General features: G+C 41.1%; 1 protein-coding gene and 1 non-coding gene across 2 annotated transcripts in view; one reads left to right on the top strand and one right to left on the bottom strand.

Moving 5' to 3' along the window:
- Positions 1 to 17,906, top strand: part of SOHLH2 (spermatogenesis and oogenesis specific basic helix-loop-helix 2) — a 140,328-nt gene extending 122,422 nt beyond the window's left edge. Inside the window, 5 exon segments of the mRNA XM_053563894.1 lie at positions 10,763 to 10,910; positions 11,071 to 11,162; positions 11,773 to 11,894; positions 15,102 to 15,358; positions 16,783 to 17,906. Coding sequence (XP_053419869.1) covers positions 10,763 to 10,910; positions 11,071 to 11,162; positions 11,773 to 11,894; positions 15,102 to 15,358; positions 16,783 to 16,803 — 640 coding nt within the window. The 3' untranslated portion in view covers positions 16,804 to 17,906.
- On the bottom strand, positions 3,315 to 3,442 carry LOC128567108 (small nucleolar RNA SNORA31). The gene has a single exon (XR_008374771.1). It is a non-coding gene; the product is annotated as a small nucleolar RNA SNORA31 (small nucleolar RNA).
- Positions 17,907 to 26,260: the final 8,354 nt, after the last annotated feature.

Raw genomic sequence — 26,260 nt, 5'->3', positions numbered from 1 at the left:
ACTGATAATTTGTGCTTTCTCTCTGTTTTTCTTTTTTTTTTTTTTTTGGCCGGGGCTGGGTTTGAACCCACCACCTCCGGCGTATAGGACCAGTGCCCTACTCCTTGAGCCACAGGCGCCGCCCCTCTCTGTTTTTCTTAATCAGTCTAGCAAAAGGTTTATAAGTTTTACTGGTTTTGATTCACTAACTTTCTCTATTGTTTGTCCATTTTATATATTTTATTATTATTATTTTGAGAGCGACTGACTCAGTCACCTTGGGGTTGAGTTCCATGGCGTCATAGCTCACAGCAACCTTAAACTCCTGCGTTAGAGCAATCCTCTTGCCTCAGCCTCCTAGCAGCTGGGACTACAGACACCCACCACTACATTTGGCTAGTTTTTCTATTTTTAGTAGATGGAGGTCTAATTCTTGCTCAGGTTGGTCTTGAACTCCTGAGTTCAAGCCATCCACCCGCCCCAGCCTAACTCAGTGCTAGTATTACAGGCATGAGCCACTGTGCTAGGCCTGTTTGTCCATTTATATTTCATTGATTTTTATCCTCTCTCATTTTCTTGTTTCTATACTTTGCTTTTTTTTTTTTTTTTAAAAATACAAGACAGGGTCTTGCTCTATGGCTCTGGAGTACAATGGAGTGACCATAGCTCACTGCAACCTTGGACTCCTAGCTTCAAGGGCTCCTCCTGCGTGGCCTCCCAAAGTACTGGGATTACAGGCATTAGCCACTGCACCCAGCCTACTTTGCTTTTTATCTGTCTTCTTAGGTAGAAACTTAGATCATTGACTTTAACCCTTCTTTTTTATATAAGCATTTACAACTAATGTTTTTTTTTTGTTTTTTTTTTTTTTTTTGAGACAAAGTCTCACTGTGTCACCCTTGGTAGAGTGCCGTGGCATCACAGCTCATAACAACTTCAAACTTGGGCTTAAGTAATTCTCTTGCCTCAGCTTTCCAAGTAGCTGGGAATATAGGCGTCTGCCACATCGCCCTGCTGTTTCTTTTGTTGCAGTTGTCATTGTTGATTTTAGCTGGTCCTGGCTGGGTTTGAACCCACCAGTATCAATGTATGTGGCCCTTGCCCTACCCACTGAGCTATGGGCGCTGAAGCAGTGTTTTAGCTGCATCTCATGCATTTTGATATATTTTCACTGACATGTGATCATTAAGTTCAAAATGTTCTCTCAGATCCCTTGTGAGTTTTTCTTTTACCTGTGACTGTTAAGCAGCATGTAACTTAATTTCCACATTGGGAGATTTTTCAAGTATTGATTTATAATTTAATTATGTTGTTATCTGAAAAAATATTCCTTAAGGTTTCTGTCATTTGGTATTTCTGAGACTTGATTTATGGCCAGAGTATTGTCTCTCATGATTAATGTCCATGTGCATTTGAAAAGAATGTATATTTTACTATTTAGTACTCTATAAATATTAATAAGGTAGAATTGGTCGGTAGTGTTTTTCTTATATTCTGTTCTCTCACTAAATTTTTTGAGGGTTAAATTCTTCAGTGATAACTAGATTGGCCTGTTTGTTTTTTTTCTCCTTTTCTCCTGACAGCTTTTCCTGTCTTCTTGGTGAATGACTCATTATCATTAGGAAATGATCATGCTAACTTACCTACGCTCCTACTCCTTGTTTGAAAATCTACTTTGATATTCATACAGCTTTCTTAGGATTAGTATTTACATAGTTTTCTTGTAACCTACCTATGTCATTATATTAGAAGAGCCTCTCAGCTTGGTGGCCATAGCACAGTGGTTACGGCATCAGGGTGGCAGGTTCAAACCCGACCCAGGCCAGCCAAAACAACAACAACAACTGCAACAAAAAATAGCCAGGCTTGTGGCCGGCACCTGTAGTCCCAGCTAATTGGGAGGGTGAGGCAAGAGAATCACTTAAGCCCAAGAATTTGAGGTTGCTGTGAGCTGTGCTACCATGGCACTCTACCGAGGGTGACATAATAAGACCCTATCTCAAAAAAAAAAAAAGAGCTGCTCTCATAAGTATGTAGTTGAATCTTGTTTTTATTTTTTATTTGCCCATTCTGACAATCTCTGTTGCTCAATTGAAGTGTTGAGTCCCTGTACATATAATTATATTAAGTTTGATTTTTAGGTCTACAGTTTTTGTGGTGATTTTCACTAGTCTCATCTCTTTTCTTTTTCCTTTCTTCTCATCGCTGCCTTCTTTTGAATTTGTCAAGTGTACTTTAGCTTTTATTTTTAGCTCTTCTATTGCCTTTTAGCAAATCCACTTGTTTTTATATTGGTTGCTTTAGGGATTATAATATGTACCCTTATCATGTTACACCTTGAATTTTATGGTATTAAAGGTATAAATACCCTTAAAATTAAAATACAACAGTGCGTTTTCCATTTACCTTCTTCCATTTCTTGTTATTGTTGTCATAGATTGTTTACTTTTGCAAATGTTACTGACTTTGTATTGTTCCTGGTTTTGCTATCGAGTATCCAACCTTTTTTTTTTTTCTTTGCTGTCTATTGGAAGATGACAAGTTGTTTTGGGCTGCACATTAAATATGCAAACACTAACAAAAGCTGATGAGGAAAAAAAGGTCCATGCACAATGTTTGTGATATCTGCCACCACAGATAAGCAAAGAAGCTCTCACATTAGCATGTGGCTCATAGGCCATAGTTGGACACCGCTGTGTGGATTTCTTCAATTGTTTATTGCTTTGTAACAAACTACCCCAATACCTGGTACCTGAAAACAACACCCTATTTATCCTATCTCACAATTTAATGGGTCGTCAATTGTGCAGAGCTGGGCTCTGTGATTCTTCTCTGCACGGTCTTAACTGCAGTCACTGCACGGAGTTCAGCAAGTGGCCTTTCTGGAGAGTCCAGCACATGTATGATCTTCCTCATCTCCTCTTCTGGAGGAGATGGCTGGAGACGATGACCCACTGGGCTGCTTTCTGCCATATAGTCTCAGCACCTCTCCCCCTGGTCTCCAGCAAGCAAGGCACACAGACCTCTTCCATGACAGCTCAAGATTCTGTGAGGCAAGCGTGGAAGCTCTGTCTTCTGAAATGCCGATCCCAGAGCTTTTATAGAATCACTTCTCCACATATCTTTTGGTTAAATTAGGCACATAGCAGAGATTCAACAGGTGGAGAAATAGACTTTAACTCTTCATTGCAGAAATGATAAACACTTTTTAATTACTTTACTCTGTAACTATTTTTTCACTCAAATTTTAGATCTTTTTTCATCACTGTTTACCATATTATTTCAGAGTTACAAAAATTCCCTGTCTGTGAATTCCCTATATTACCATATTTTGCTCCTGTATGCCCTCACTCGGTCTTGGCTGCCACCGAGAGACAGAAATCATAAGGGCACGTTTTCCTTGCATCCATAATGGAAATCTTAGGAGCAGACAGTACTGCTCCAGACCTGTCACATATATGCATATTCGTGGCTTTTAAAATGTCAATAAATTAGAAAACTAGCCTTTTATATATGCCATCATATTTATTATGTCTCACACTCTTCACTTCTTTGTGTAAATCATATTTCCCTCTGAAATTATTTCTCAACGGCAAATAGTGAGATAAAGCTTTACGTTTTCATATGAAAAGTAACTTGCAGGGTAAGAGAGCTGAAGGAAAATTCTTTAGGTTGAAAGGAAATAATGCCAGGAAACTTGGATTGTTGGGAAGGACTAAATAGCATCAGAAATGATAAATATGTGAACAAATGTTTAAAAACAAACATTTTTCCTTTTAATGTATTTAAAACACTTAATACTGTTATAAGAAAAAATTATTAGATCGTGGAATTTGTAGTATGTATAGATATAATACATATAACTATAGCTTGAAGAATGAGAGGGATAAATTACTTACATGACTGCAGCATTTTTACATTTTATGTGATGTCATAAAATAATGTGTTTAAAATGTTTAACTCTGTTACAAGCAAAAATCATAGCATTGTGTTGTGGAATTCATACTATGTGTAGCTATAGTTGTTACGATAACTTTAACGTGAACGATGAGAGGGATAAATGCACTTATATGACTGTAGCATTTATACATTTTATGTGATGCCACAGAATATTAACCATAGACTTTGAAAGGTTCATATATTTTATATATATATATGTTTTTAATCCCTAGAGCAACCTGAAGAATTATGCAAAAGGTCTAGCTATGAAACCAAGTAATAGATTAAAATTTGATTTAAAAAACATTCAAAAAGAAGGCAGGAAGGAGGAACAGAATAAAAGACACCAGGAGAACTATAGGGGGGAAGGTTGTAAAAGGGTCGTCCTTTATCCAACCATGTCCAGCTGATAGGCATAGATTTTCAGAATAGATAAACAAAAACCAAGATCCGTCTGTCTGCTTCTGTAAGAGATAAGCTTTAAATATAAAGATATTAATAAATATCTACTGTGGAAACAGTAAATATAAGATCACATTGGCTATGTTGATGTCAAATCAAGTAGATTTGAAGACAAATGGTATCACTGTGGTAAAGAGGGATATTTCATAATAATAGAAGTATCAATTTATCACAATGATATAAAATTACAAATAGCATATGATTATAGCAGAGCTTCAAAATGTTTGGATCAGGGCGGCGCCTGTGGCTCAAGGAGTAGGGTGCCGGTCCCATATACCAGAGGTGGTGGGTTCAAACCCAGCCCCAGCCAAGAACCAAAAAAAAAAAAAAAGTTTGGATCAAAAATTTACACAATTAAAGGGAAGAATAGATAATTTTACAACCGTTATTGGAGATTTAACACCCTCTCTCAGCAATTTATACAACAAAACACGAAAAAAGTAAGAGTGAGAAATGGTCAACACTGTCAACCAGCTTAATATCCTGGATATTTATAGAACACTATACCCAACAGCTCAGAATGCTCCTTCTTTTCAAGGGGGTATGGTACTTTCACTTAGATAGACTGTACTCTGGGGAATACGTAGTATAAGAAATCTCAGAACATTTAAAAGAATTGCATTCATAAAGAATATGTCCCCTGACCACAATGCAATTAAACTAGAAATCAAGAAAAATAAGATTAAAAGGAACCCCCAAAGATAAGGAAATTTAAAAAGGAATTTCTAAATAAATCCATGGGTAAAAGAAAAAAAAATTCAAAAAAATTAGGAAATATTTCAAAATGAATGATTATGAGAATAGAATGTATCAAAATTTGTGAGATGTTATTATAGCAAAACTTGGGAAACACTGGCTTTAAATGCTTAAATTAGAAAAGCAAAAGGTCTAAAAATCAGTGATACAAGGTTTCATCTTTGGAAGTAAGAAAATATAAAAACAAAATGAACCCAAAGTAAGTAAGGAGGTAGGAAGGAAGCTAGGACAGAAAACAAACACAGTTTACCAATACCATGAACGCAAGTGGAATTATTAATACAGAGCCTATAAATATTTAAATATAAAAAGTGTGTACTTTGAACACTTTTAGGCCAGTAAATTCAACAATTTAGATGAAATAGACAGATGTTTGAAAAACACAACTTACCAAAACTGATGCCAGATGAAGCAGAAACTCCGACTAGCCCTGTATATTAAAGAAATTGGACTTGCTATCAAAAACCGGACCCCAAAAAAAATACCACATCCGGATGGTTTTACCAATGAATTTTACTAACCTTTTAAGGAAATAAAACCAATTTTAAACAAATTCTTATTGAAAATGGAAGAGGGAACCCTTCCTAACCTCTTTCATGAGGGCAGCATAACCCTAAACCGTACAATAACATAAAGAGAGAAAATGACAGACCAGTACCCCTCATGAAAATGGAGACATAAATATTCAACATAATTTTAGAAAACTGAATAAAAACATACATAAAGATACAATGTATCATGACCACATCAGGCTTATCCTAGAAAAGCAAAGCTGGCATAACAGTAAAAAAGCAAACGCTGACATCCACCATATTAATAGAATAAAGGAGAAAAGCCATGTTTAACAGATTGAGAAAAATTATTTGGCAATAGTCAATATCCTTTTATGATTAATAAAACCTTTCAGCAAACATATATGTAGTAAGGAAGAGAACTTTCTCAATCTGTTAAAGGGCATCTGTGAAAACATCTGCCTTACATTATATTTACCGATGAAATTCTGAGTATTCATAAAAAGATCAGAAACAAGTTGAGGTGCCCAGTCTTATCATTTCTATTCATCATCAACTAAATAATCTTGCCACTGCAGTTAGGCCTGATAAAGAAATAGACATACACATTAGAAAGGAAAAAGGAAAACCCTCTTATAGATAGCGTGATTGCATATAAAGCCGTAAGACATTTACAAAACAACTGCTGGAACTAAAAGTGAATGTGGCAGGGTTGCAGAAAGTCCAGTCAACTTTGTAAGTAGCAAACGATTGTAAAATAATTTTTTTTTTGCAGTTTTTGGCGGGGGCTGGGTTTGAACCCGCCATCTCCAGTATACGGGGCTGGTGCCCCACTCCTTGAGCCACAGGCACTGCCCAAAATGAAAATTTTTAAAGTGTGACATTTATAATAGAATAAAACAGATGCACAATACTTAGGAACAAATATGTAAAACCACAAAAGATCTATTAATGATTCAAAATGTTGCTGTGAGAAATTAGATAATAACTAAATCAGGCATTATACCATAATCATGAATTTAAAAACTCACTACTGTTAAGAAGTCAGTTCTTACCAAATTGAAATATGACTATATTTGAATCTAAATCATAATCCCAGGAAGGTTTTTATTTGGTAAAAATTTGGTAAGATGATTTTAAAATGTGTGAAAAGGACTTAGGATATCCAAAGCAATCTTGGAAAAGTAAACAGAGTTAAAGGACTTCAAGTTTACCGTCTGACTTAATGACTTCCTAGAAATCTATGATTGTCATTATGTGATTGGCATAAAAGTTGACAAACAGACCAGTAGAACGCAGACAATGCATAGTATTAGATCTGTATATTGATGATCATTTGATTTTTCAACAGAAGCACCAAAGCAAATGTTTGGGAGAAAAAAAGCCTTTTTAATAAATGGTGTTGGAACAACTAGATATCCACACAGAAAAATAATTAACCTTGACCCCTTACCTCACACCATATAAAAAATTCATTCAAGATGGAGCATAGTCAGAGCTATACTATAAAATAAAATTATGATGGTTCTAGGATTGCACTGTTCAATCGAATTTTCTAGTCTTAGAAATTGTTTATATTGGCATTATCCAGTATAGTAGCCACTAACATGTAGTTTTTGAGTGCTTGGGATGTGGCTATTGCAATTTAAGAAATGAATTTTAAATTATATTAATTTTTTAAGTTATATTTAAACAGACTCGGTTGGCTAATGGCTACTATGTTGTACAATAAAGTCCTACAAGAAGACAGGAGGAAGTCTCCATGAGGAAAGTGGGCAGATACTCTATGGACAGGAAAGGAATACATAAAAAAGAGTGGGTAAATTGCATTCATTAAAATTTATAAGTTTTGCTATCAAAAGTCACCTTTAAGAAAATAAATAGACAAGATAGAGTCTGAGAGAAAATATTTGCTAAACAAATACTTAATAGATACTAGTGTCCAGAATATGTAAAGAACTCCCATAGCTCAATGATTAAAAATACCTGCAGTCGAATCCAAAGGTAGGTAACATGTTTGAACAGATAAGTAACAAAGGAAGCTGAACAAGTACCCAGTAAGCACAGGGAAAAGTGCTCAGCTTCGCTGAGTTATCAGGGACTTGCAAATTAGAGCATAATAAGATGTTCCTACATGTGCCCTAGAAAGGCCAAAATGCTACAGTTAAAACCAACAATGTTCAATGCTATCAAAGATTTTGAACAACAGGAAGAATCATACATTGACGGAAGAAGTGTAAAACGTTACTATTTTGGTTAACCTTTTACCAGAAAACCATCATTTCATTCCTAGATATTCACCCAAGAAAAATAAAAACATGAATTCACAAAAAGATGTCAAGAATGATCTAGCAGCCTTATTTATAATGACCCCAAACTGGAAACAGCGCAAGTGTTGGTCAGTCAGTGAACAGATAAGTAAGTTGAGGCATATGTACACTGTGGAACACGATTGTTCAATAGTAAGGAACACACTGCTGGTACAGACAGCCACCTGGGTAAATCCCAGGACATTGAGAGTGAAAGAACCCTACAAAACAACACAGCCTATGAGATTTCATTTATATCAAGTAAATATAAATCAAATGTATATTTACATTTGAGGGCAGGCAAAAGTAATGTGGGATGAAAAAATAATCAGGAAAGTAGTTGGCCTGTGGGGAGAAGGGGTGGTATTGATTGGAAGGAAACACAGGGCTTTGGAGGTTATGATGATGTTGATTAGGGTTTATGTTACACAGGTTTATTTGTTATTTGTACATTTTATCTTCTATAACTTTTACCTAAAAATAATTTGAACTCTAGCTAATGATATCTTTTAGGAGTATAGTGTACTGAAGTCTCCAACTTACTTTGAAATACTTTAACACATTCAGTGGGTTGATGTGTGGACAGTGGGATGATCCTTGTATAGTAAAGGAAGTACATGTTGGCATCCTTAATATAAAAATCCAACATCTGAAACTTTGGGGGGCACCAAATGAGATAAGGAGCATCTCTTACTAATGGTTCAATATATGCAAAGTTTGTTTCATGTACAAAATTACTAAAAATATTGTATAAAATGGCCGGGTACAGTGGCTCACACCTGTAATCCTAGCACTGTGGGAGCCCGAGGTGGGTGATTGCCTGAGCTCACAGGTTTGAGACCAGCCTGAGCTAGAGCAAGACCGGTCTCTAAAAATAACCTGTTGTGGCAGGCGCCTGTAGTCCCAGCTACTTGGGAGGCTCAGGCAAGAGAATCGCTTGAGCCTAAGAGTTTGAGGTTGCTGTGAGCTATGAAACCAGAGCACTCTACCGAGGGTGACAAAATGAGACTTTGTCTCAAAAAAAAAAAAAAAATAGAAAAGTTGTATAAAATTACCCTTAGGCTATGTAGGTAAGGTATATATACGAAACATAAATGAATTTTGTTTTAAGCCTTGAGTCCCATCCCCATGATACCTCATTATGTATGTGCAAATATCCCCAAATCCAAAAACATCTGGAATCCCAAACACTTCTGGTCGCAAGCATTTTGGACACGGAATATTCAACTGTGCCATGAATGCTAATCATCCACTGTAAGTGATGGGTGTTCACTGTGTAATTCTTTCAACTTTTCTGTATGTTTGAACATTTTTCTAATACTGAAAATGTTCAGTAGGATTTTTCATTATGAAAATGACATATGCCTAGCAAAAATATTTGGAAAATACAGAAAATGAAAGAAATAAAAATTATTTGTTGCCCAGCCAACCAGAAATAACTATTACTTGATGTATTTGCCTTCAGTCTCTTTTCTGTGCTTCATTGTTTCTTTGTTCAATGGCTACGATTGTGTTCCGTGTGTTGTTTTCTATCCTCCCTTCCCCAGTAAACTTCATGCACAGCACCTCCCTGCCAGCTGATAATTCTACCTGGCCACCCTACTGTAGCCTACTCAAGACATTCTCCTGCACTGTGTGTTTGGGTGGTTTTCCGTATTGCACTAATGTAGTGCTGTAATGAGTGCCTGTGTACAAAACCTTGCCCTTTATCTTACATTATCTCCTTGGGATAGATCCTTGTAATTGGAAATACTGTGCCAAAGGGTGTAAAAAGTTTCAAAGCCCTTCATACACATTGTCAAATTGTTGACTCTTCCATCCTTTTCTTTCCAGAATAGTTCCTGGGATACTTTGGCAGAACCCCCAGGGCTCCTCAAAGCTCAGCGAGAACACACTGATAAAGAATGTTGGAGCTATTCGCTGGCTACATGTCACACTAAATTTCTCCTTTATTTTCTCTGCCATTCTGAGGTTTAGAGAGATTTCATAATTTACCGATGGTCCCAGCTCGTAGCTAGCCAAGCCACCATTCCACCTGTCTGTGTCAAGCTAGTGTTCAGTACAAAACAGGTGCTGATGATGTTTCTTAAGCGAGCACATGAATGGATAACCTCACCGAGGTTTACAACAATTAGATCTCCATTTCCTGTCTATGTCCCTTCAGAGCTATGAAAGACTTAGGTTAGTTTCTTAGACTAGCCTGACGTTTGCCTGGTGGTTATTTGTTCTGTCTGTACCTACCTCCTGTGAAGGAAGCAGCCCTCTGATTGCCCTGGGCTCAGGCCACAGGGCAATCAGTTACATGGAAAGCCTGGCTGTTACAAGATGCTGATTGATCTGTTGTTGGAAATGTCCGGTTCCCAGGGACTTGAAGTTCCTGACTGCTCTCTGCCTTCTAGGTTTCTACTGTGAAATCCTTCACAAAGGATTTATACGTGTATAGCGTGTTCTCTCACTAAAGGGCAGTGGTCTGTAGGTTTCCCTGGGCAGCAGTGGACAGGGGGGTGTTTTCCCCCGGTGTCTGGGCATCCTTGCACGGCAGCAGGCCCCAGGGTGGGTGCCGGGGCTGCCATCAGCGCACATGGTACCTCAGCAGCGGTTGCTGGGTGCCTCGGGATGCTGTGACTCCAGGGGCTGTGAGGGCTACTGGCTTGCGGGGACACAGCCTGTCTCTGAAACTAAGACCAGATTGAGGTGGGGAGAGGTACCTTTACTCACACACAGAGGAGGAAGGGTTGTTTGTCCTTGGATACAAGGAAGAAAATGAGACTAATTATTCCTTATTTGTCACAATTCTCTGTCCAGAGAAAGAATCAAGTATTGCTGTGAGCAGCTGCGTATTCTCTTGCCGTATATGAAGGGGCGAAAGAATGACTCGGCTTCCGTCCTTGAGGCCACAGTTGACTATGTGAAATGTGTCCGGGAGAAAATCCCTGCAGCCGTTATGGACCAGGTAGCTCACTGCCAGCGTCTTGAACTTTATCCTTATAGACAATGCTTTGGTGCTGCAACCGTATTTTTATTTTTCTATAACTGGAAATGTGTGTGTGTCTTTGTATATCATAAAAATATCTGTTATCTATCTAAATATATTTCTGTCTCTTTGTCTTTAGATTACAGAAGCACTTCGGAGCAATAGGAGGTTTTGTAAGAAACAGCAAATGCCCATCCAGGTGCCTCTCCCGGGTGCCGTTGGGGCACAGAGGTATGATACAGGCGCTGTGAATCTGGCTTCTGCTTGTTATTTTCCTCTGTGCTGATGTTGGATGTGTAGACAGAAACTAAAGCATCCTCAGTGAAAGCTCAGAGACTTATTAAAAATCCACGGATGTGTATCTCTTGGTTACAGCGATGAGCACACATAATATTCTGTCCTTTGACTCACCCTTACTTCTGCTTTTGTTACCTCGGAGATCTCAATATGGGGCTTTGCTGCTTGTGACTGTGGTGACCACTGTGGAAGAGCCATGAGAGATTTCCAGGAGGTCACAGGACCTGGAACAGTCCAGCCCTGTTTCAATTAGTGATACTTAAAGCAGCTCACACAAGTATGAAGGGAGACATGCTAAATGATTGCTTCCTTATGTAGGTTGATTGGAGTCTGTAAACAAAGAGAACTAAAGATGAAAGGACATCGTTCATCCTCTCACGTCCAGGGTCATGCTTAGCTGTTTGTTCATATGTAAATAATCCAGAGTCAAGCTCTGTCAGCGCGTTTAGACCTTGGATGATAGAAGGGCCCTTGAACTCAGCAATGCTCTTATTGTCTTCCTTGAAAAATATGCAAAGTATTTTTTCTTTTCTGTCCATTCAAGGGAAAACAATGTGTTGACAAGCCCTTACTCACCTGTGAGAGGGATCCAGTTCCTGGCTAACAAGTGCTTTAATGTGTGTTCTGTTCCTGCTGCAGGGGGCTCCCTGGATGAGGCCGTGAGAGGTGAGCTCTGCCTGACACTTGTGCCATTAAAGTACACGTGGGCCTGCGTGGCCTCCCCAGGACCCCTGGGCTGCTGTGTGTCCCTGCAAGCTCCCTCCCCAGATGTAACTCAGGGAACTCCGCTGGCCCACACCTTACACTTTCTATTGTTCTTTACTTGGATGTTTATTCTGTCTTCTATTAGAATGTCAACTCCACGAAAGCCAGGATTTTCTCTGGGTTTTTGTTTTTGCCTGTTTTATTCATTGTTTTATTTCTAATATTTAGAATGATGACCAACACCCAGCAGGGGTTCAAGAAATCATCATCTGAAGATTGATCACAAAACAAATACTTGCCACTGAGAGGCATTTTTGTCACATGTGTCAGAGAAGCCTAGGCGTTCCCCTGCCACGTACTTACAGAAATAAGAGAAAGCAGGAAGGTGTGGCCCTCCTAACCTGAATGTTAGATGTGAGGTGACAGGGTCTGAGTTGCCCCATGCGCCGACTGCCCCCGAGGGGTTCTGCTGTCACTCCATCCTCTTCTGTGCTGGAATGTCCTTCCCCCTCACTCTCTGGTTAGCACCAAGTCTGTCCCTAAGTTCTCAGCTTTCGTGTCCCTGCCTGCAAAATTGGGACACAAGGATGAACAAAATGCCGTTCTTTATTTTATTTATTTATTTATTTATTTTTTCAGACAGAGTCTCAAGCTGTTGCCCTGGGTAGAGTGCTGTGACGTCACAGCTCACAGCAACCTCAAACTCTTGGGCATAAGCGATTGTCTTCCCTTAGCCCCCAGGTGCCCACCACAATGCCCAGCTAATTTTTTGTCATTGCAGTTGTCATTGCTGTTTTAGCTGGCCCAGGCCAGGTTCAAACCCGCCAGCTTCAGTATATGTGGCTGGTGCCCTACCCACTGAGCTATGGGCTCCACCATAAACGCCATTCCTGTTCTTACGGAGCTCACACATTAGTGTCAGAGAGGGTCGCAAAAGCAAGATAGGGCCCTCACGGTATTTTCAGTGCTGCAGTAGAAATACCGTGCACACTTGTGGACGTAGCGGAAGCCATGGAAACAAATGTGCATACTCGGGGTTGGGTCCAAAGTCGAGAGAAAGTAGCCCAGAAGAGAAGCCAGCCCTCCTTGTCCGTATCATCACATACGCCTCAGGGAGTTTTAGGCTTCAGTTGAGACTTTTCTCCTGACTTAGGGGAAAGAAGAGGACAGTAAAAAAAAAAGAGTTGCCATGTTAATCTACTTAAAGTAGCTAGGCTGACTTGACATGGAATGATTAAATCAGCCAGATTAACTCCGATGGAGGTCAGGCCAGAGGCATGTGCCTGTCAATGTTATTTCTCGTCCATACAATACTATTCATATCCCACAGAAACTCTGAAACTCTTCATGGCAATGCAGGGAGGTCGGGCCTTTCTGTGTCCCAGCACTGATGGCGTCGCACCACCTCAGGACAGCTCTCGGGAACACACGGATATACAGGGATGGGAACTTAGGGCATGTCCAGACCTGAGGAGACCTTGAAGGTCAATGAGTCAAAAATGTATCCAAGAAGTTATCTTGGTTGCTGGGCTACCTTTTGGAGAAGACCTTTCTTACTCTACTGGATGGCTCATGAGGTTTATATATATATTAATATATGTATACAATTATTATTTTTAAATAAAAATGGTCTTGCTGTGTTGCCCAAAAAAAAAAAAAATGTATCCAAATACATTTTTGCATTTGAAAAGCAATACAGATCCTTTATTAACCCAGCTAAGACAATCACTGTGTTCATTTTTTATGCATTTTCAGGTCTTTTTCCAGGTACATTTTTCTATAGTGCAAATCATGCTGGAAATTCCATTTTGTCTCCTGCTTTGGGGTCTTAAATATTTTAATTTGTTGTTACACAGTCCTCATCACCATTTTATTTTATTTTTGAGACACAGTCTCACTTTATGCCCTCAGTACAGTGCAGTGGCATCACAGCTCACAGCAACCTCAAACTCTTGGTCTCAAGTGATCCTCTTGCCTCTGCCTCCTGAGTCACTGGGACTACAAATATCCATCACAAATCCTGGTCTATTTTAGAGACTGGTCTCAAGCTCTGGAACTTAAGCAATCTACTCGCCTTGGCCTCCCAGACTGCTGGGAACACAGGTGGGAGCCACCATGTGTGGCTTCATCTCTAATGGTTTAAAAGTTTTTCAAATGATTTATTTCCAGCAATTTTCTTAGCCATATTCCAATTGCTACATTTAGCATTTCCAGTTTAGGGCAAGAGTAGTTTATACATCATGATACAGGAAGTACACTCCCATATATAGGGTTTTCTGACTTTTAGACTTTTCCTTGGGCTGGATTCCTGGAAGGGTGTGATGGATGAGTCAGGGAACAGGGACCGTGGGCGTAGGGATAGAAGTAGCTCTTACTGCATGTGGCCAAATTGTTTTTGAGAGTGGCCTGCAAGAGTGGTAGTCGGTTAAGTCTTCCAAATTTCACTTTCACCACCCACATCAGAAAATTGAAGGGAAGAGAAGTTAAATGACCGTGCCAGGTCCCACGGTTTCTGTGCTAATCCTGACCTATAACACAGACATGTTTAGACTTGCTTGCCCTTCCGTGTTCTTTTTCGTACATCTCTGTGCACATTTGCTTAAATTATTTTTCACAAACATTTCAGATATATTTATGTTTCAAGTGGACATAAATTATATTTTTAACTTTCATTATTATTGTCCAAAAGAAAATAAATATTTACAGTGTTACATGAGATGACATTGTTAATATTGTATATTTCCATTTTTTTCTTCTAGTTACTGTGCAAAATATATAAGGATAGAACTATTCCACTTTTGCGATAGAAAATTTACCAAACTTGATTCATGGCTGAATGGAATTGTTCCTTCCAATGTCCTTCCTCGCTTCATGAGAATGGTCCATTTGGTTTATGATAAAAGCCAAACACACCCATCAAAAGGCATAGGGATGCTGCTTCTCTGAAATCCTTTAATCACGTGCAAATACTAATTTAGAGTGTGTATCTTGCACTAACTGGCACTATTAAAAAGTTCACTTTGTTTTTCGTCAGCACTCGGGCGTAGTGGTAGCACAGATTTATTAACATGAAGAAATGAGGTACAGCACAGTCTGTTTCACACACGGTGGTAGCAGTAGTTACAGATCGTGTACACTGACCCGTATGTGTTTTCTTTCTCATTAAAGGTCAGTCAGCCTCCACTGCAGAGAGTACTGTTGGTGATCTGTATAAAACGCGGACTGCCAGCACAGCCCTCGCTCTGAACTCCTTCCGTGCTGTCACGTATTATTCTAAAGTTATTCCTTCCTATGATGCGGCTGCCGCAACGAATCAGAACATTTCGATTCATTTACCTTCAGCTGTGCCCAAAGTCTCAAAGTTTCTTCCCCACCACTGCAATTCTGTGTTGGGCCAGACACGCACAGCTCATCCCAACTGTCTGGTAAGTTTTCTGGGCAACTGTCTGGTAAGTTTTCTGGGCTCCATGGATCAGATTGGACTTTTTCTTTTGTGCAAGCAGCTGGCAGGGGCCCCTCATTTGCGTTTTGTTGTTAATCCTCTGGTCAGAAGGCCAGGGCTGTGAGCTGTGCTGGTTTCTAAGTTACTCTGCGCTGACAAGTGACAAGGAGACGCAGCTAACCCAGGCTCTTGTTCTGTGTGCTACAGAGCTGGTATCTGGATGTCCAGAGTCTGTTGAGTCTGGATGCAGCTCTGCTGGTTTGACCGTAAGTGACAAGACGGTACCTGATTTCCTCTGGAGCTGATTGCCCCCCACCCCTTGCTCCCAGTTAGTCCTTCTGTAGTGTCACCTCCCGTTTCACCATCCTCATCCGCACCTGGCTCCATCTCAGGCTGGCAGCCTTTCTCATAATGTCTCAGAACCTGTTCCTGCAGTCACCAACCTGGTTGATTTCAGACACCACATGTCCTCCCACAGTAGATGTGTACTGAGCACCTGTTACATTCCGGCATTGTGCTCTGAACGTAAAGAAAGACATGATCTGTGCCCTCATGCAGCATTTAGTGTCATGGGGATGCAGATAGAGACCACGTATGGTACAATCTAGACTTGAAAGCACTTGGGCCGCCCATACCCTGGAGGAGTCTGTGCCAAGATGGAAAGAGCAGGAACCAGTCAGGGAGCAGGGTTAAGAGTCAGGGATGAGGAGGGCAGAGTACTCCCAGCATTTGGAAATAGTGACACCTATATTTTGTGGGGGGGGAGAACTGTCCAGTTCCACAGGAAGACCCAAACCAGATTGGTCTGCTTAAGTGGACTTCTGAGAACTTCATTGTAGTTCCTAGTACTCTTGTACATTACTGATAGCCAACGTATTTCGAGCACGCGGTAAATAATGTGCCGAGCAATCTGCACACTTGATGCAGAGGATGTAACACGTCCCTGAAGCAGTCCCCTGAAGGGAGATACTGCCACGATCACTGTGTGACATCTATGGCTATAAAATGAGAACAGTAACCTTCCCAAAAACATCTGTGAGAAAAATATTCAAAAGACAAATATTTACAAAGAAATGTTCGAATATAGAGAGCCTGCAGATATAGTAATGTTGCTAGTGATATCCATATTCCAACAGGAAGACCAGGGCAAAGGAAAGAAAGGATTACAAAATTAGGCTTTTTTAATTGTTTATCTATACTTTTTTCTGTGTCGTTTTTCTCCAAGAACTATTGTAAGAAATTAATTACTTTTGTATTTAGAACCTGGAGGTTTGTTCACCTGAAGATTTCACATAGTTTTACAAGCAACTGCCTGTTGTTTCAGAATGTGGACGACACTTTTGTGGCATTATGAGTAAGAACAGACTAGGATTCAGTTAATGCATATTTTCTTTTCTTTTTTTGCAGCAACAGTTTTGGGCATATTAATAGCACATGTTTGAAACTCACATTCTAGACCACCTATCAGGCACAGTTTGACAATACAGGAAAAGTGGAACAAAGAATGATTTTGAAAGCTCCACCCAGAGACCTAATATTATCAAAAGAGCTGGCATAGTTTGCCTTCTGATAAATGTTCTCAAAGCTTCTGAGAGGGAAAAACCAGAAGCAAAAGGGCCAGCCACACAGACCAGCCACACTCTCTCCAGGCACACTTGGATCTCCCTGACCAGAAAGCTGCAAGAACAAACAGCCTCCGTGACCCACGCTCCTTGTTCTCAGAAAATATTCCACCGTCTATGGAAAAAGTGTGCACTACAAAGAAGGTCCATGTGAGTTGAGGTTGGGGCGGTGCACGGATGCCTTGTGTCACCGAGTACAGACCTGCACCTCCATTCCTATTTTTAGTATCTGTATGGATTACTGTCACTTATTTCTAGGTGGTGTCTTTGCCAAAATTGACATTTTAGAGAATTTCCTCCTTTATTCACCATCCAGACTTAGATATAGAGAGATGCTGATATATTGATGTGTTTTTGTACTTCACAGTCCCTTGAGTGAAATGATAGCTAATAGGTAAATTTTTATTTCTGGATCTTTCATTACAGACTAGCACGTCTTTGCTTTCTTTGTTTTTCATTTCTTCCTCCCTTACGGGTATTAGAAAAGACTGTTGAAAACACAGGGAGAAAAATGTATTTTTTTTTTTATATTTCACCGAAATATTCTTATGTATACATTTTATTATTAAAGAAAATATTCAATTTTGACCCTGAAAGCGGTAATCCATTTTTCCTTTGTTTAATAAATGTATGTTCCTACTTTTGATAGTACTATGTAAAGAATTAATTTCCTAGAAATTTTATTTGGGAAACTTAAAAATTACTGTAGGCATAGCCTAACTTTCATGTCAGATCATATAGCTTTTGTTTGAGGATGCCAAAATGCTGGGATCTGTGGAGTTCTGACAGATTTTATAAAGAAATAAGAAGTTTCCGACTAAGGTTCTATGCTCACTCTTACAAACAAGTGCTTGGTTCTTCATTCCCTGGACTGTAGGAGTAATTGCTTTAACGTTGAAAGAGAATGTGTTGAGGTGTGTTGGGCACAGCGACTTCCACCTGTGTTCCAAGCTCATCCTAATTGTTTCTGGGGCCCTTGAGTTTCCATCCGTCAGAGATTCCCACGTCCGCATGTGGACTGTGAGGGGCACCTGAGGCTGGGAATTGTTCAGCAGAGGACGCGTAGGGCCGTCTCTGTACTTGCTGTCCCCTCAGTCCCCTCTTCAACAAAAAGAGGTGGCTCCAAGATCCATGGAGTTCTACATTTTTTCAAGGCTGTGATCCTGCACTTCATGCACGTTTCCAAATTTATTTCTAAATATGATAATTGTATTTAAAATAAATTATCCTCTTTCAAGTATTCAACTCTCAGCCAAAGAGAAATGGTGAGGTAGGCTTCAGCTTGTAACCTTCAACAGGAGTTTCTTTGTAAAATTAAGTTGGCTGGTCCTGAGATGGTTTGCAGCGCATGTTCACAGCGGAAAAGGTGCAAGGAGCTTGTCTAGGGAAAGTGACAGCTTGTGGCTTTCACATGGTGGTAGCAGAATTAGCAAGACACGGTAGGTGATCCGATACAGGGGTTATGAGGACGGGCACAGAGTTAAGAGTGACGCTTGGGTTTCTGGGTGTGGCAGGTGGGTAGACAGTACCGATGTTTGCTGAGAGAAGGCAAAGAAAAGGGCACATGGGGTGATGGCACTTGAACGTGACAGTTTTGGGGATGTGTCGCATTTGAGGTATTTGTAGGCCATCTTAGTGCACATAGTCAAAACACAGTTATTGCAGCAGAGGTAAGAGAGATGTGGTTTGGGGGCCCGTCAGCACTGGGGCAGGAATGCTAATGGGATTCCAGCATTGTCTGGTGGGAGTGGCCTGAGTGACGCAGCAGGACCTTGAGAGTCTGCAGTTCTGTCATCTGTATAGTTCATGACAGGTGACCTGGCCAGGCTCCTGATGGTTCGTGGCATTGCACGTTGCCAGAGTTCACAGCATGTGGATAAACTCTCCAAGGCAGAGGGGCCCAGTTGCTAGGGCAGCTGTTTGTTCATGGCTACTTTCTTAATTGTGAAAAGTTAAATTTCTCTGAATTTCTAGCTTCTGACAAGTTCGAAAGATAGGCAGTACTAGATCTGTTTCTAGTAGGCCAAGATGGCAACAAAGTCCCCAGCTAAGGAGCATAGGGCATCAGCTCCCCTTTGCCCATGTTCCCCATCCAGCCTACCTGACTCACTGAGGTTACTCCCTTGTCCCTGCAGCTACCAATTTGACTCAAAAAGGGGCCGTATGTCCCCTACACAAAGAAAGAACTTCAGGATTGGTTGTGGTGGTGATGGGGTGTTGTTACAATGCAGGCCAATGCAGGCCACTTAGGAATCTGTATTTTAACAAACACTACCAGGTGTTTGCTGCCATCTAACATTTAAGATTATCCCTCTCAAAAACATGCAGAGACCACACTCAGTGGCTCATGCCTATAGTCCCTGCAGTCCGGGAGGCTGAGGCAAGAGGATCTCTTGAGGTTATGAGTTCACAACCAGCCTAAGCAAAAGTGAGACCCCTCGGAGGGAGGGGGGAGGATGGGCAGAGGGAGGGTGATTGGTGGGATTACACCTGCGGTGCATCTTACAAGGGTACATGTGAAACTTAGTAAATGCAGAATATAATTGTCTTAACACAATAACTAAGAAAATGCCAGGAAGGCTATGTTAACCAGTGTGATGAAAATGTGTCAAACTGTTTATAAAACCAGTGTATGGTGCCCCATGATCACATTAATGTACACAGCTATGATTTAATATTAATAATAATAAAAAAAACAGATGCAGGTACCCACGGGGGCAGGACAGAGGCAGACTAAAACCACACATTATTGATTTCCGACCTAGCAGTGCATCAGAACCCCTTGATCTGTTTCTAGTACACAAAGATGTACCATACGTTCAGGACTCTCTCCCTGAGATTTTGACTCCTTAGTCCTAGAAAGGGGCCCAGGACTCTGCCTAGGATGATTCTGATGTGCAGCTGGCTGAGGGGCCCTGTCAGCTGCCAGCATGCTGACCAACACCTGGTAAGGGCTGGGGGTAAAGCGGGAGGACCAGCCCTCCCTGGCCAGGCACATGAGCATGGAGAGAACAGCGGCTTCCACACTGATGGACAAGGGAGGGCTTTGCTGAGCTGGGCTCCAGAAACTGCTCTGGTAAGTTGGAAAGATGGGTAGTTGGGACAGTTGTGGGGAAACCCCAAGTGGGGAGTACAGCCAGCGAGTGAGAGGAGGCAAGGACAGGGCAACAGGCAAGTGAGGGGGTTTCACCCACTCCAGTCTATCTAGCTGGCAGTGGGAACTGCATGGGGGAGGCGTTTTTGAATTTTTATTAAATTGTTCATATTTTTTAAATTTCAAGGTATTACTAAAAGCAGAATCTCACTTTTTAAAAATCATGAAATTGGCAAAGATCTGTGATTTCTCTGAATGGCGTGAACATAACAAAATCATGAGAACCTGAGCCTCCTGGAACGTTCCTGGCCACCTGTCCGGCCACTGGCTTTCTCCTTTCGTATATCCCTGTTACACGGAATGAGGAAGCAGGAAGCCGGTGGATCACCATAATTAATCCTTTATCAAGAGCTGGTTTTGTCACCATGGTAACATGACACTCCTATGGAAGGCAGAGAAACCTCTTCTCTTTGGATTTTTTGAGGGTTTTTTTACACCCCACAATAATATCGTTTCCGAAAACAAAAACCACAAAGATATACACACACACACAATCATAATATCTCGTATGCTGCTAAATTTTACTCTTCAGACTCTAGTAAAAATACTTTTCATTTTTTCTCAAAGCAAAGGTTTCCAGAAGTCAGAATATAAATGGAAGGGCTTAAGTGCTGCTGGGAGAAACTTCAAGGAAATAGGCTTCTAAAATGCACAGATCAGCTCCTTCTGAAAAGTGTCTGCTGAACGGTGTATCCGAGATGTCCTCGCAAACAGATGTTCCTGTCTGGGCATTTCTTCCCCAAGTATTCTTAAGGCTATCTGAGGGTCCTAGGAGTGGCGTATCTTACACAACGCTGGATTCTTCCTCGTTCAGCCTGTCTCAGCCTATTTCCTTGTGTCCTTCAAAATAACAGCCAAGTGGACTGGTAAGACTCCATGCCATTTTTAACTCCCACACAGCAGATCTCCACAAGACAAGCACCTTGCAAATTATCTTCCCCACAGGTCTGAAGCGAGACTCATTTTGAACTAGAAGCTATTGAAAAGTCGAAAATCTTTCCCATATATTAAGGCAGGCTCACAGAAACAATAAACTTACTGGTTTCTTTCCCCACTGCTTTGGGCTAAGACTGGTTCTCTCACACGTTGCTATTCTAACCCTCGTGAATCCATTGTTTATGGAACATTAAGTAACAGATGAAAAACCTACAGGATTCACATCCCTGGGGAAATTACTTGTTTCTTTAATATTCTTAGATTTTATTTGCTGTAATCAAAAAGAAGGCTGATGCAGTCGGAGCACTGATTTTTATCTGCTAATGGAGAAGCATATTTAGCTACCCTTCTGTGACATTTAACTGGTAGAATAATGATTTTAAATAGCTCACTAAAGAAGACAGTCTAGACTTTTTCCTTTTTTTTTTCCCAGTGCAATAGGAAATTCTCTTTTTTAGTGTTAGGAAGGACCTGGGCAAAAATGCCCTGAACCTTTGATCCCTAAGGGAAGGGAAGAGAGCTCAAATATCAAACTATTTCTTTTCTTTAGAAGCAGAGAACAGTGTTTGGAAAGTCTGAATGCAAACATACTGTCTTGATATAAAGGAACTTTTTAAAGTGTTCCTAATCTTAATCTTACACACCTGAGAAACTGCTGCAGGATTTACTCAGAGCCCCAACTAACAGGTCACTATAAAAGTTGAGACAAGACTGTGCTGTGGTCCATTATGTCACTTTCAAGAAACATGGCCAACGGTATCCTTTCTGATACCCCTATGCCACTTCCAGTTTCCTCGGCTTACTGGTGTTGCTGGGAGGGCTTCCTGGGTTTCTGTCCAGGCAGATTTTACATCTCCTGATTTTTGTGTATCCCCAAACCTTAGCGCTTCCAGGCTTTCTCCTGAGTTTCATGTGAGAAAAATCACGCATGGGAAAGGGAATTCCTTTCTTGACCACTGTTGCCCTCCCCCTGTGAAGCAAGAGCTGTGAGTTTCCATATAAATATTATTACTGGCCACAAGACCTCCTTAAAAAAAAAAACTAGCCACAGTATTTGGCAGAGAATGTGTTTATGCTCAGTATCTACCAATTCTCCTTAAAATGGAAAACCTGCAACAAAGGATGCGATAAAATGCTGCTCCCAGGGGCGGACTCCTGTCAGCATGGGGGCTGCAGTTACAGGGAGATCATTTTAAGGGATTTGCACTTACAACCTTGGCTCTTGTCCAGCTAAGGCTGGGAAAAATGCTCCCAGTTCTCTACTTGGCCAGCCAGAGGCTAAATGCACTTTGCAAAGAGGCGAGTCCGCTGGCCTGGCTCAGCAGAGGTGAACATGGAGGTGCTTCTGTAAATGGGTTGCTTGTTGAGGCTTAAAATAGCTTATGAAAAGCAGGTGCTTAATCAGCATTTTATCACAGGTTAACAGCATTAGAGAAATTGGGTTAAAATGTTAAATCTCAGCTGCTGGAGATTGGCTTTGTATCATTTGGGTATTTCCTTCAAATGCTAATGAACACTCAAGAATACTAATCAGATCCCATTGGCAAAGCCCAGCCTGTCATGGCAGGCTTCCAGCTGAAAATTATTTTTCACTGTCTACCCTTGGATATTCTGGTCCCACTTAAACAAAGGCAAGGCAACGCCCCTGGCGACTGTGTTCCTCCCGTGCCCAGTCCAGGCCTCCCCAGGCACGGCCCCCATACTGCTCTTTATGTTTCCCAGGCCCTTCCCTTTGTAACGAATACTTTTGCCTTCACCTCCTCAGGTGTCTGATGCTTACCCAGACCCTACTTCCCCACTGTTCAGCTCTGGCCACTGATCACCTTACACACTGGCCCTACGCTACCCACGGAGGCAGCATCACATTTTGGAAACAGTGTGAGGCTGCAAGTCAGAATTCTGTCCACAGAGCCTCTTTCCACCATCTGTTAGTCGCATAAATGTGGGTAAACTATTTGCCTTCTTGCATTGTTTCCTCTTCTGTAATGTTCATTTACTTATTCAGGTTTCAAGGATTGAAGGAAATGTTTACAAATGTAATCCATGACTGCTGTCCGGCATAGAGCAGACCTTCATCACAGCAACCTCAAACTCCTGGGTTCAAGCGATCCTTCGACCTCAGCCTCCCAAGTAGCTGGGACTATAGGCACCTGCCATGATGCTCAGCTAGTTTTTCTATTTTCAGTAGAGATGGGGTCTTGCTCTTGCTCAGGCTGGTCTTAAACTCCTGAGATCAAGGGATCCTCCCACCTTGCCTCCCAGAGTACAAGAATTACAGGCATGAGCCAACATGCCTGGCCGGCCCTATTCTTAACTTGCCACCTTCCCTTCCTGCAGCCTGTCTACTCCCTGAGGCACGGTCTGCATAGAGGAATAAGAATCACAGTTCTTGATGTCATTTTATGCCACTCTTCCCAGCTCTGTAGGGACCCAAACAGAGAGGGTGTTTTGGTTCCTTTGGAATGTAGGAGTTGTCTCCAGGCAGATTCTGCTACCTGGCTGCCACTGTGTAGGCCGAGATTTGTTGGGGTTTCTTTCCCCAAGCACTTTTGACAGGGGAGATAAGACCTGGGGCAGTGTTTTTCAACCTTTCTTATCTCAGGGCACACTTGAACCTCTAGTTAAACTTCCATGGCACACTTAAATTATGTTGATTAAAAAAAAGAGTAAAAAAAAATAATACACTTTGCTTTGAATTTCATTTGAAAGTAATTAATGATCTTTAAAAAATTTTGCAGCACACCTAAGATCCTCTCGCTGCGTGACAGTTGCATATCACTGTGCCTCACCCTACGGGCTCTTGGCTTTACAGGTGAGAGTAACAGTGGATGGAAGACTCTGTCCTCTGTGGTTGAAAAATTGTTGGTGTCCAGGTCAGTAAAAGGATGAGATGTGAGGATAAGATGGGAGTAACAGCAGATGCAGTGGTGAGAGGGTGGAGTACTTAGAATGGAGGGTGTGGAGGGGTCTTTGTTATTGGTATGACCAGAGGAGGGGAGTAGTCTGTCTTCTTTGTGGAAAAGGAACGTGTGGTCATACAAGGTTATGGAGAGAACCCCTAATGCGGAACTAAGGCAAGGCTCATCTGTTCAGCAGTCTCAGTATCTGAGAACCTGTTCACATGCATCTTCCAGAAGACAAACACTTGAAGCATATACCTTAATGATTTTGATAGAATTCTTACTGTTGGATAGTTCATTAGAAGTTTCTATCATATTACTAAGGAGATGGTACTTGGAATACACACAGGTGCAGAGAAAGAAAAGATGTGAGAGCTTGAGAGAGTGTGTGGGCACTTTGAGGAAGAGTATAACATCAGTCAGTATTTTCAAAGATCAAGCATTTCCAGAGAGTTCCAAAGTCTTCAGAAAGTAATAAATTTCTATTTTTTATGACAGAGGGAGCAAGGGGATCCTAATTAATTATTTGCTTCCCAGTTGCCTGTTTCCAGTCAATAGCACAAGTAAGACCTTAATGTATTAAAGACACAAAAACACACTAAGAGACTTAGATTAATGTAATCTCTTCCAGACACAAGAGTTTGGAACTGTGGAGTGTAAAGTACTTGATGAGATGAAAACGAAAAAGGGAAAGTCTTTGGATTGATGGAGTGTGACAGGATCCAGATGAGCCCTCTTCTTGAGTTGAATTATAAATACTTTTTCAACTAAGGAGGGTAAGGTTAGCATTTCAAGTATGTTAGGGGAAAGCAGATTATTTCAGAAACAGTATGAGGAAGCAAGTTGCAAGAAAAAAAAAACAGAAGTAAAGCTGCATTACTGCCTCATCCAACAAAATACTGTAAAATCCTTTTAAAAAACCCATTTATACATTGTTATAAATTTGACATGATGACTTCTTTTAAAGAATGACAATGAAACCCAGACCTGTGTGATTAAATGCCCTCCTGTATTTTCAATTAATATGACTGGCCAATGGCTTCTTTCTCTCATATGCAAAAAGCTCTTCAAATCAACAAGGAAAAGACAAGTAACCAGAGAGAAGAACAGGCAAAGGTCATGAACAGCATTTCATAAAGAAGAAACACCAGGGAAATAAATGTATGAAAAGATGTCTACAAAAATAATTGATAAAATAATGAGCTTTTTTACCTACTAGATTTGATGAAGATTATTATGTACTATGATGATGTTGGTAAGGGGAAACTATCATACATATGGGTAGGAATTTAAATTTAAATCAATTATTTGGCAACATCAAGTAAGATTTGAAATGTGCATCCCCTGAATTCCACAGTGTTTCATATCTAAGAAATCATTCTCCTTCTCCCTTAGAAGTGAATGAGAGCCACAAAGAAAACCACTGATTTTTCTTCCCTTATTGTAACACAATCTGCCCTCCTGGTTGTAGCAGAAACCAATCCCCAAAGAGGTTATAGTTAGAAACTGTTTTCCACCTTCCCCTAAAAGGCCCTGATGATCAGCCCCATCATGCTTTCCATGACTGTTTCTCTCACTACCAGAAGTCAAACTTCTCATGGCTCTCCCACAACTCCATTGGTGGACATCTGTTGGGGACCCAATCTCCTACCTGCCCTGAACCCAGATACTTCTCTAGAATTCATTTATCAACAGCAAAATTCTGGTGTACTGCTCCTGTCTGGGCTCCTTCCACTCTGAGTCTCATCCCCACTTAACCCCTCAAGAACATTTCTTTCTCCCTCTTCCCTCCCCTCCGCTCTCCTCCTCTCCCCTCTCAGAAGTATGGGGTCCAGCATGAGCTCCCTCCCTGAAACAGTTCTGTGTCACAGTCTCCCAGCAGCTCCCTATGTTAAGTTCAGGGCTTGGGAGGGTTGAAGGGTTCCCTGCAGCCAGGATTACATGATTCCTCCTCTCCTCCCCTCTCCCTCTTCTCCCCTCCCCTCCCCTCCTCTCCTCCTCTTCCCTCCCTCCCTCCCCTCTTTCTTAGGCTCTTGCCGTGGCTCAGGCTGGTCTCAAACTCCTGAGTTCAGGTAATCCACCCGCCTCAGCCTCCCATAGTGCTAGGATTACAGGCATTAGCCAGAGTGCCCGGCTAAGAACATTTCTTGAGCAACTGTCCCCTGTCCCTTTTGAACACTAGGCAGACCCTTTATACACATATAGAATCAATTCTATAGCCCTAATATCTCCCATTTAAACAAACAAAACCACCTGTCGAGAATGCAGCCAAG

Source organism: Nycticebus coucang, chromosome 15 (genome assembly GCF_027406575.1).
Source record: "Nycticebus coucang isolate mNycCou1 chromosome 15, mNycCou1.pri, whole genome shotgun sequence".
NCBI classification, from domain to species: Eukaryota; Metazoa; Chordata; class Mammalia; order Primates; family Lorisidae; genus Nycticebus; species Nycticebus coucang.
This window is presented reverse-complemented; position numbering and strand designations above follow the sequence as displayed.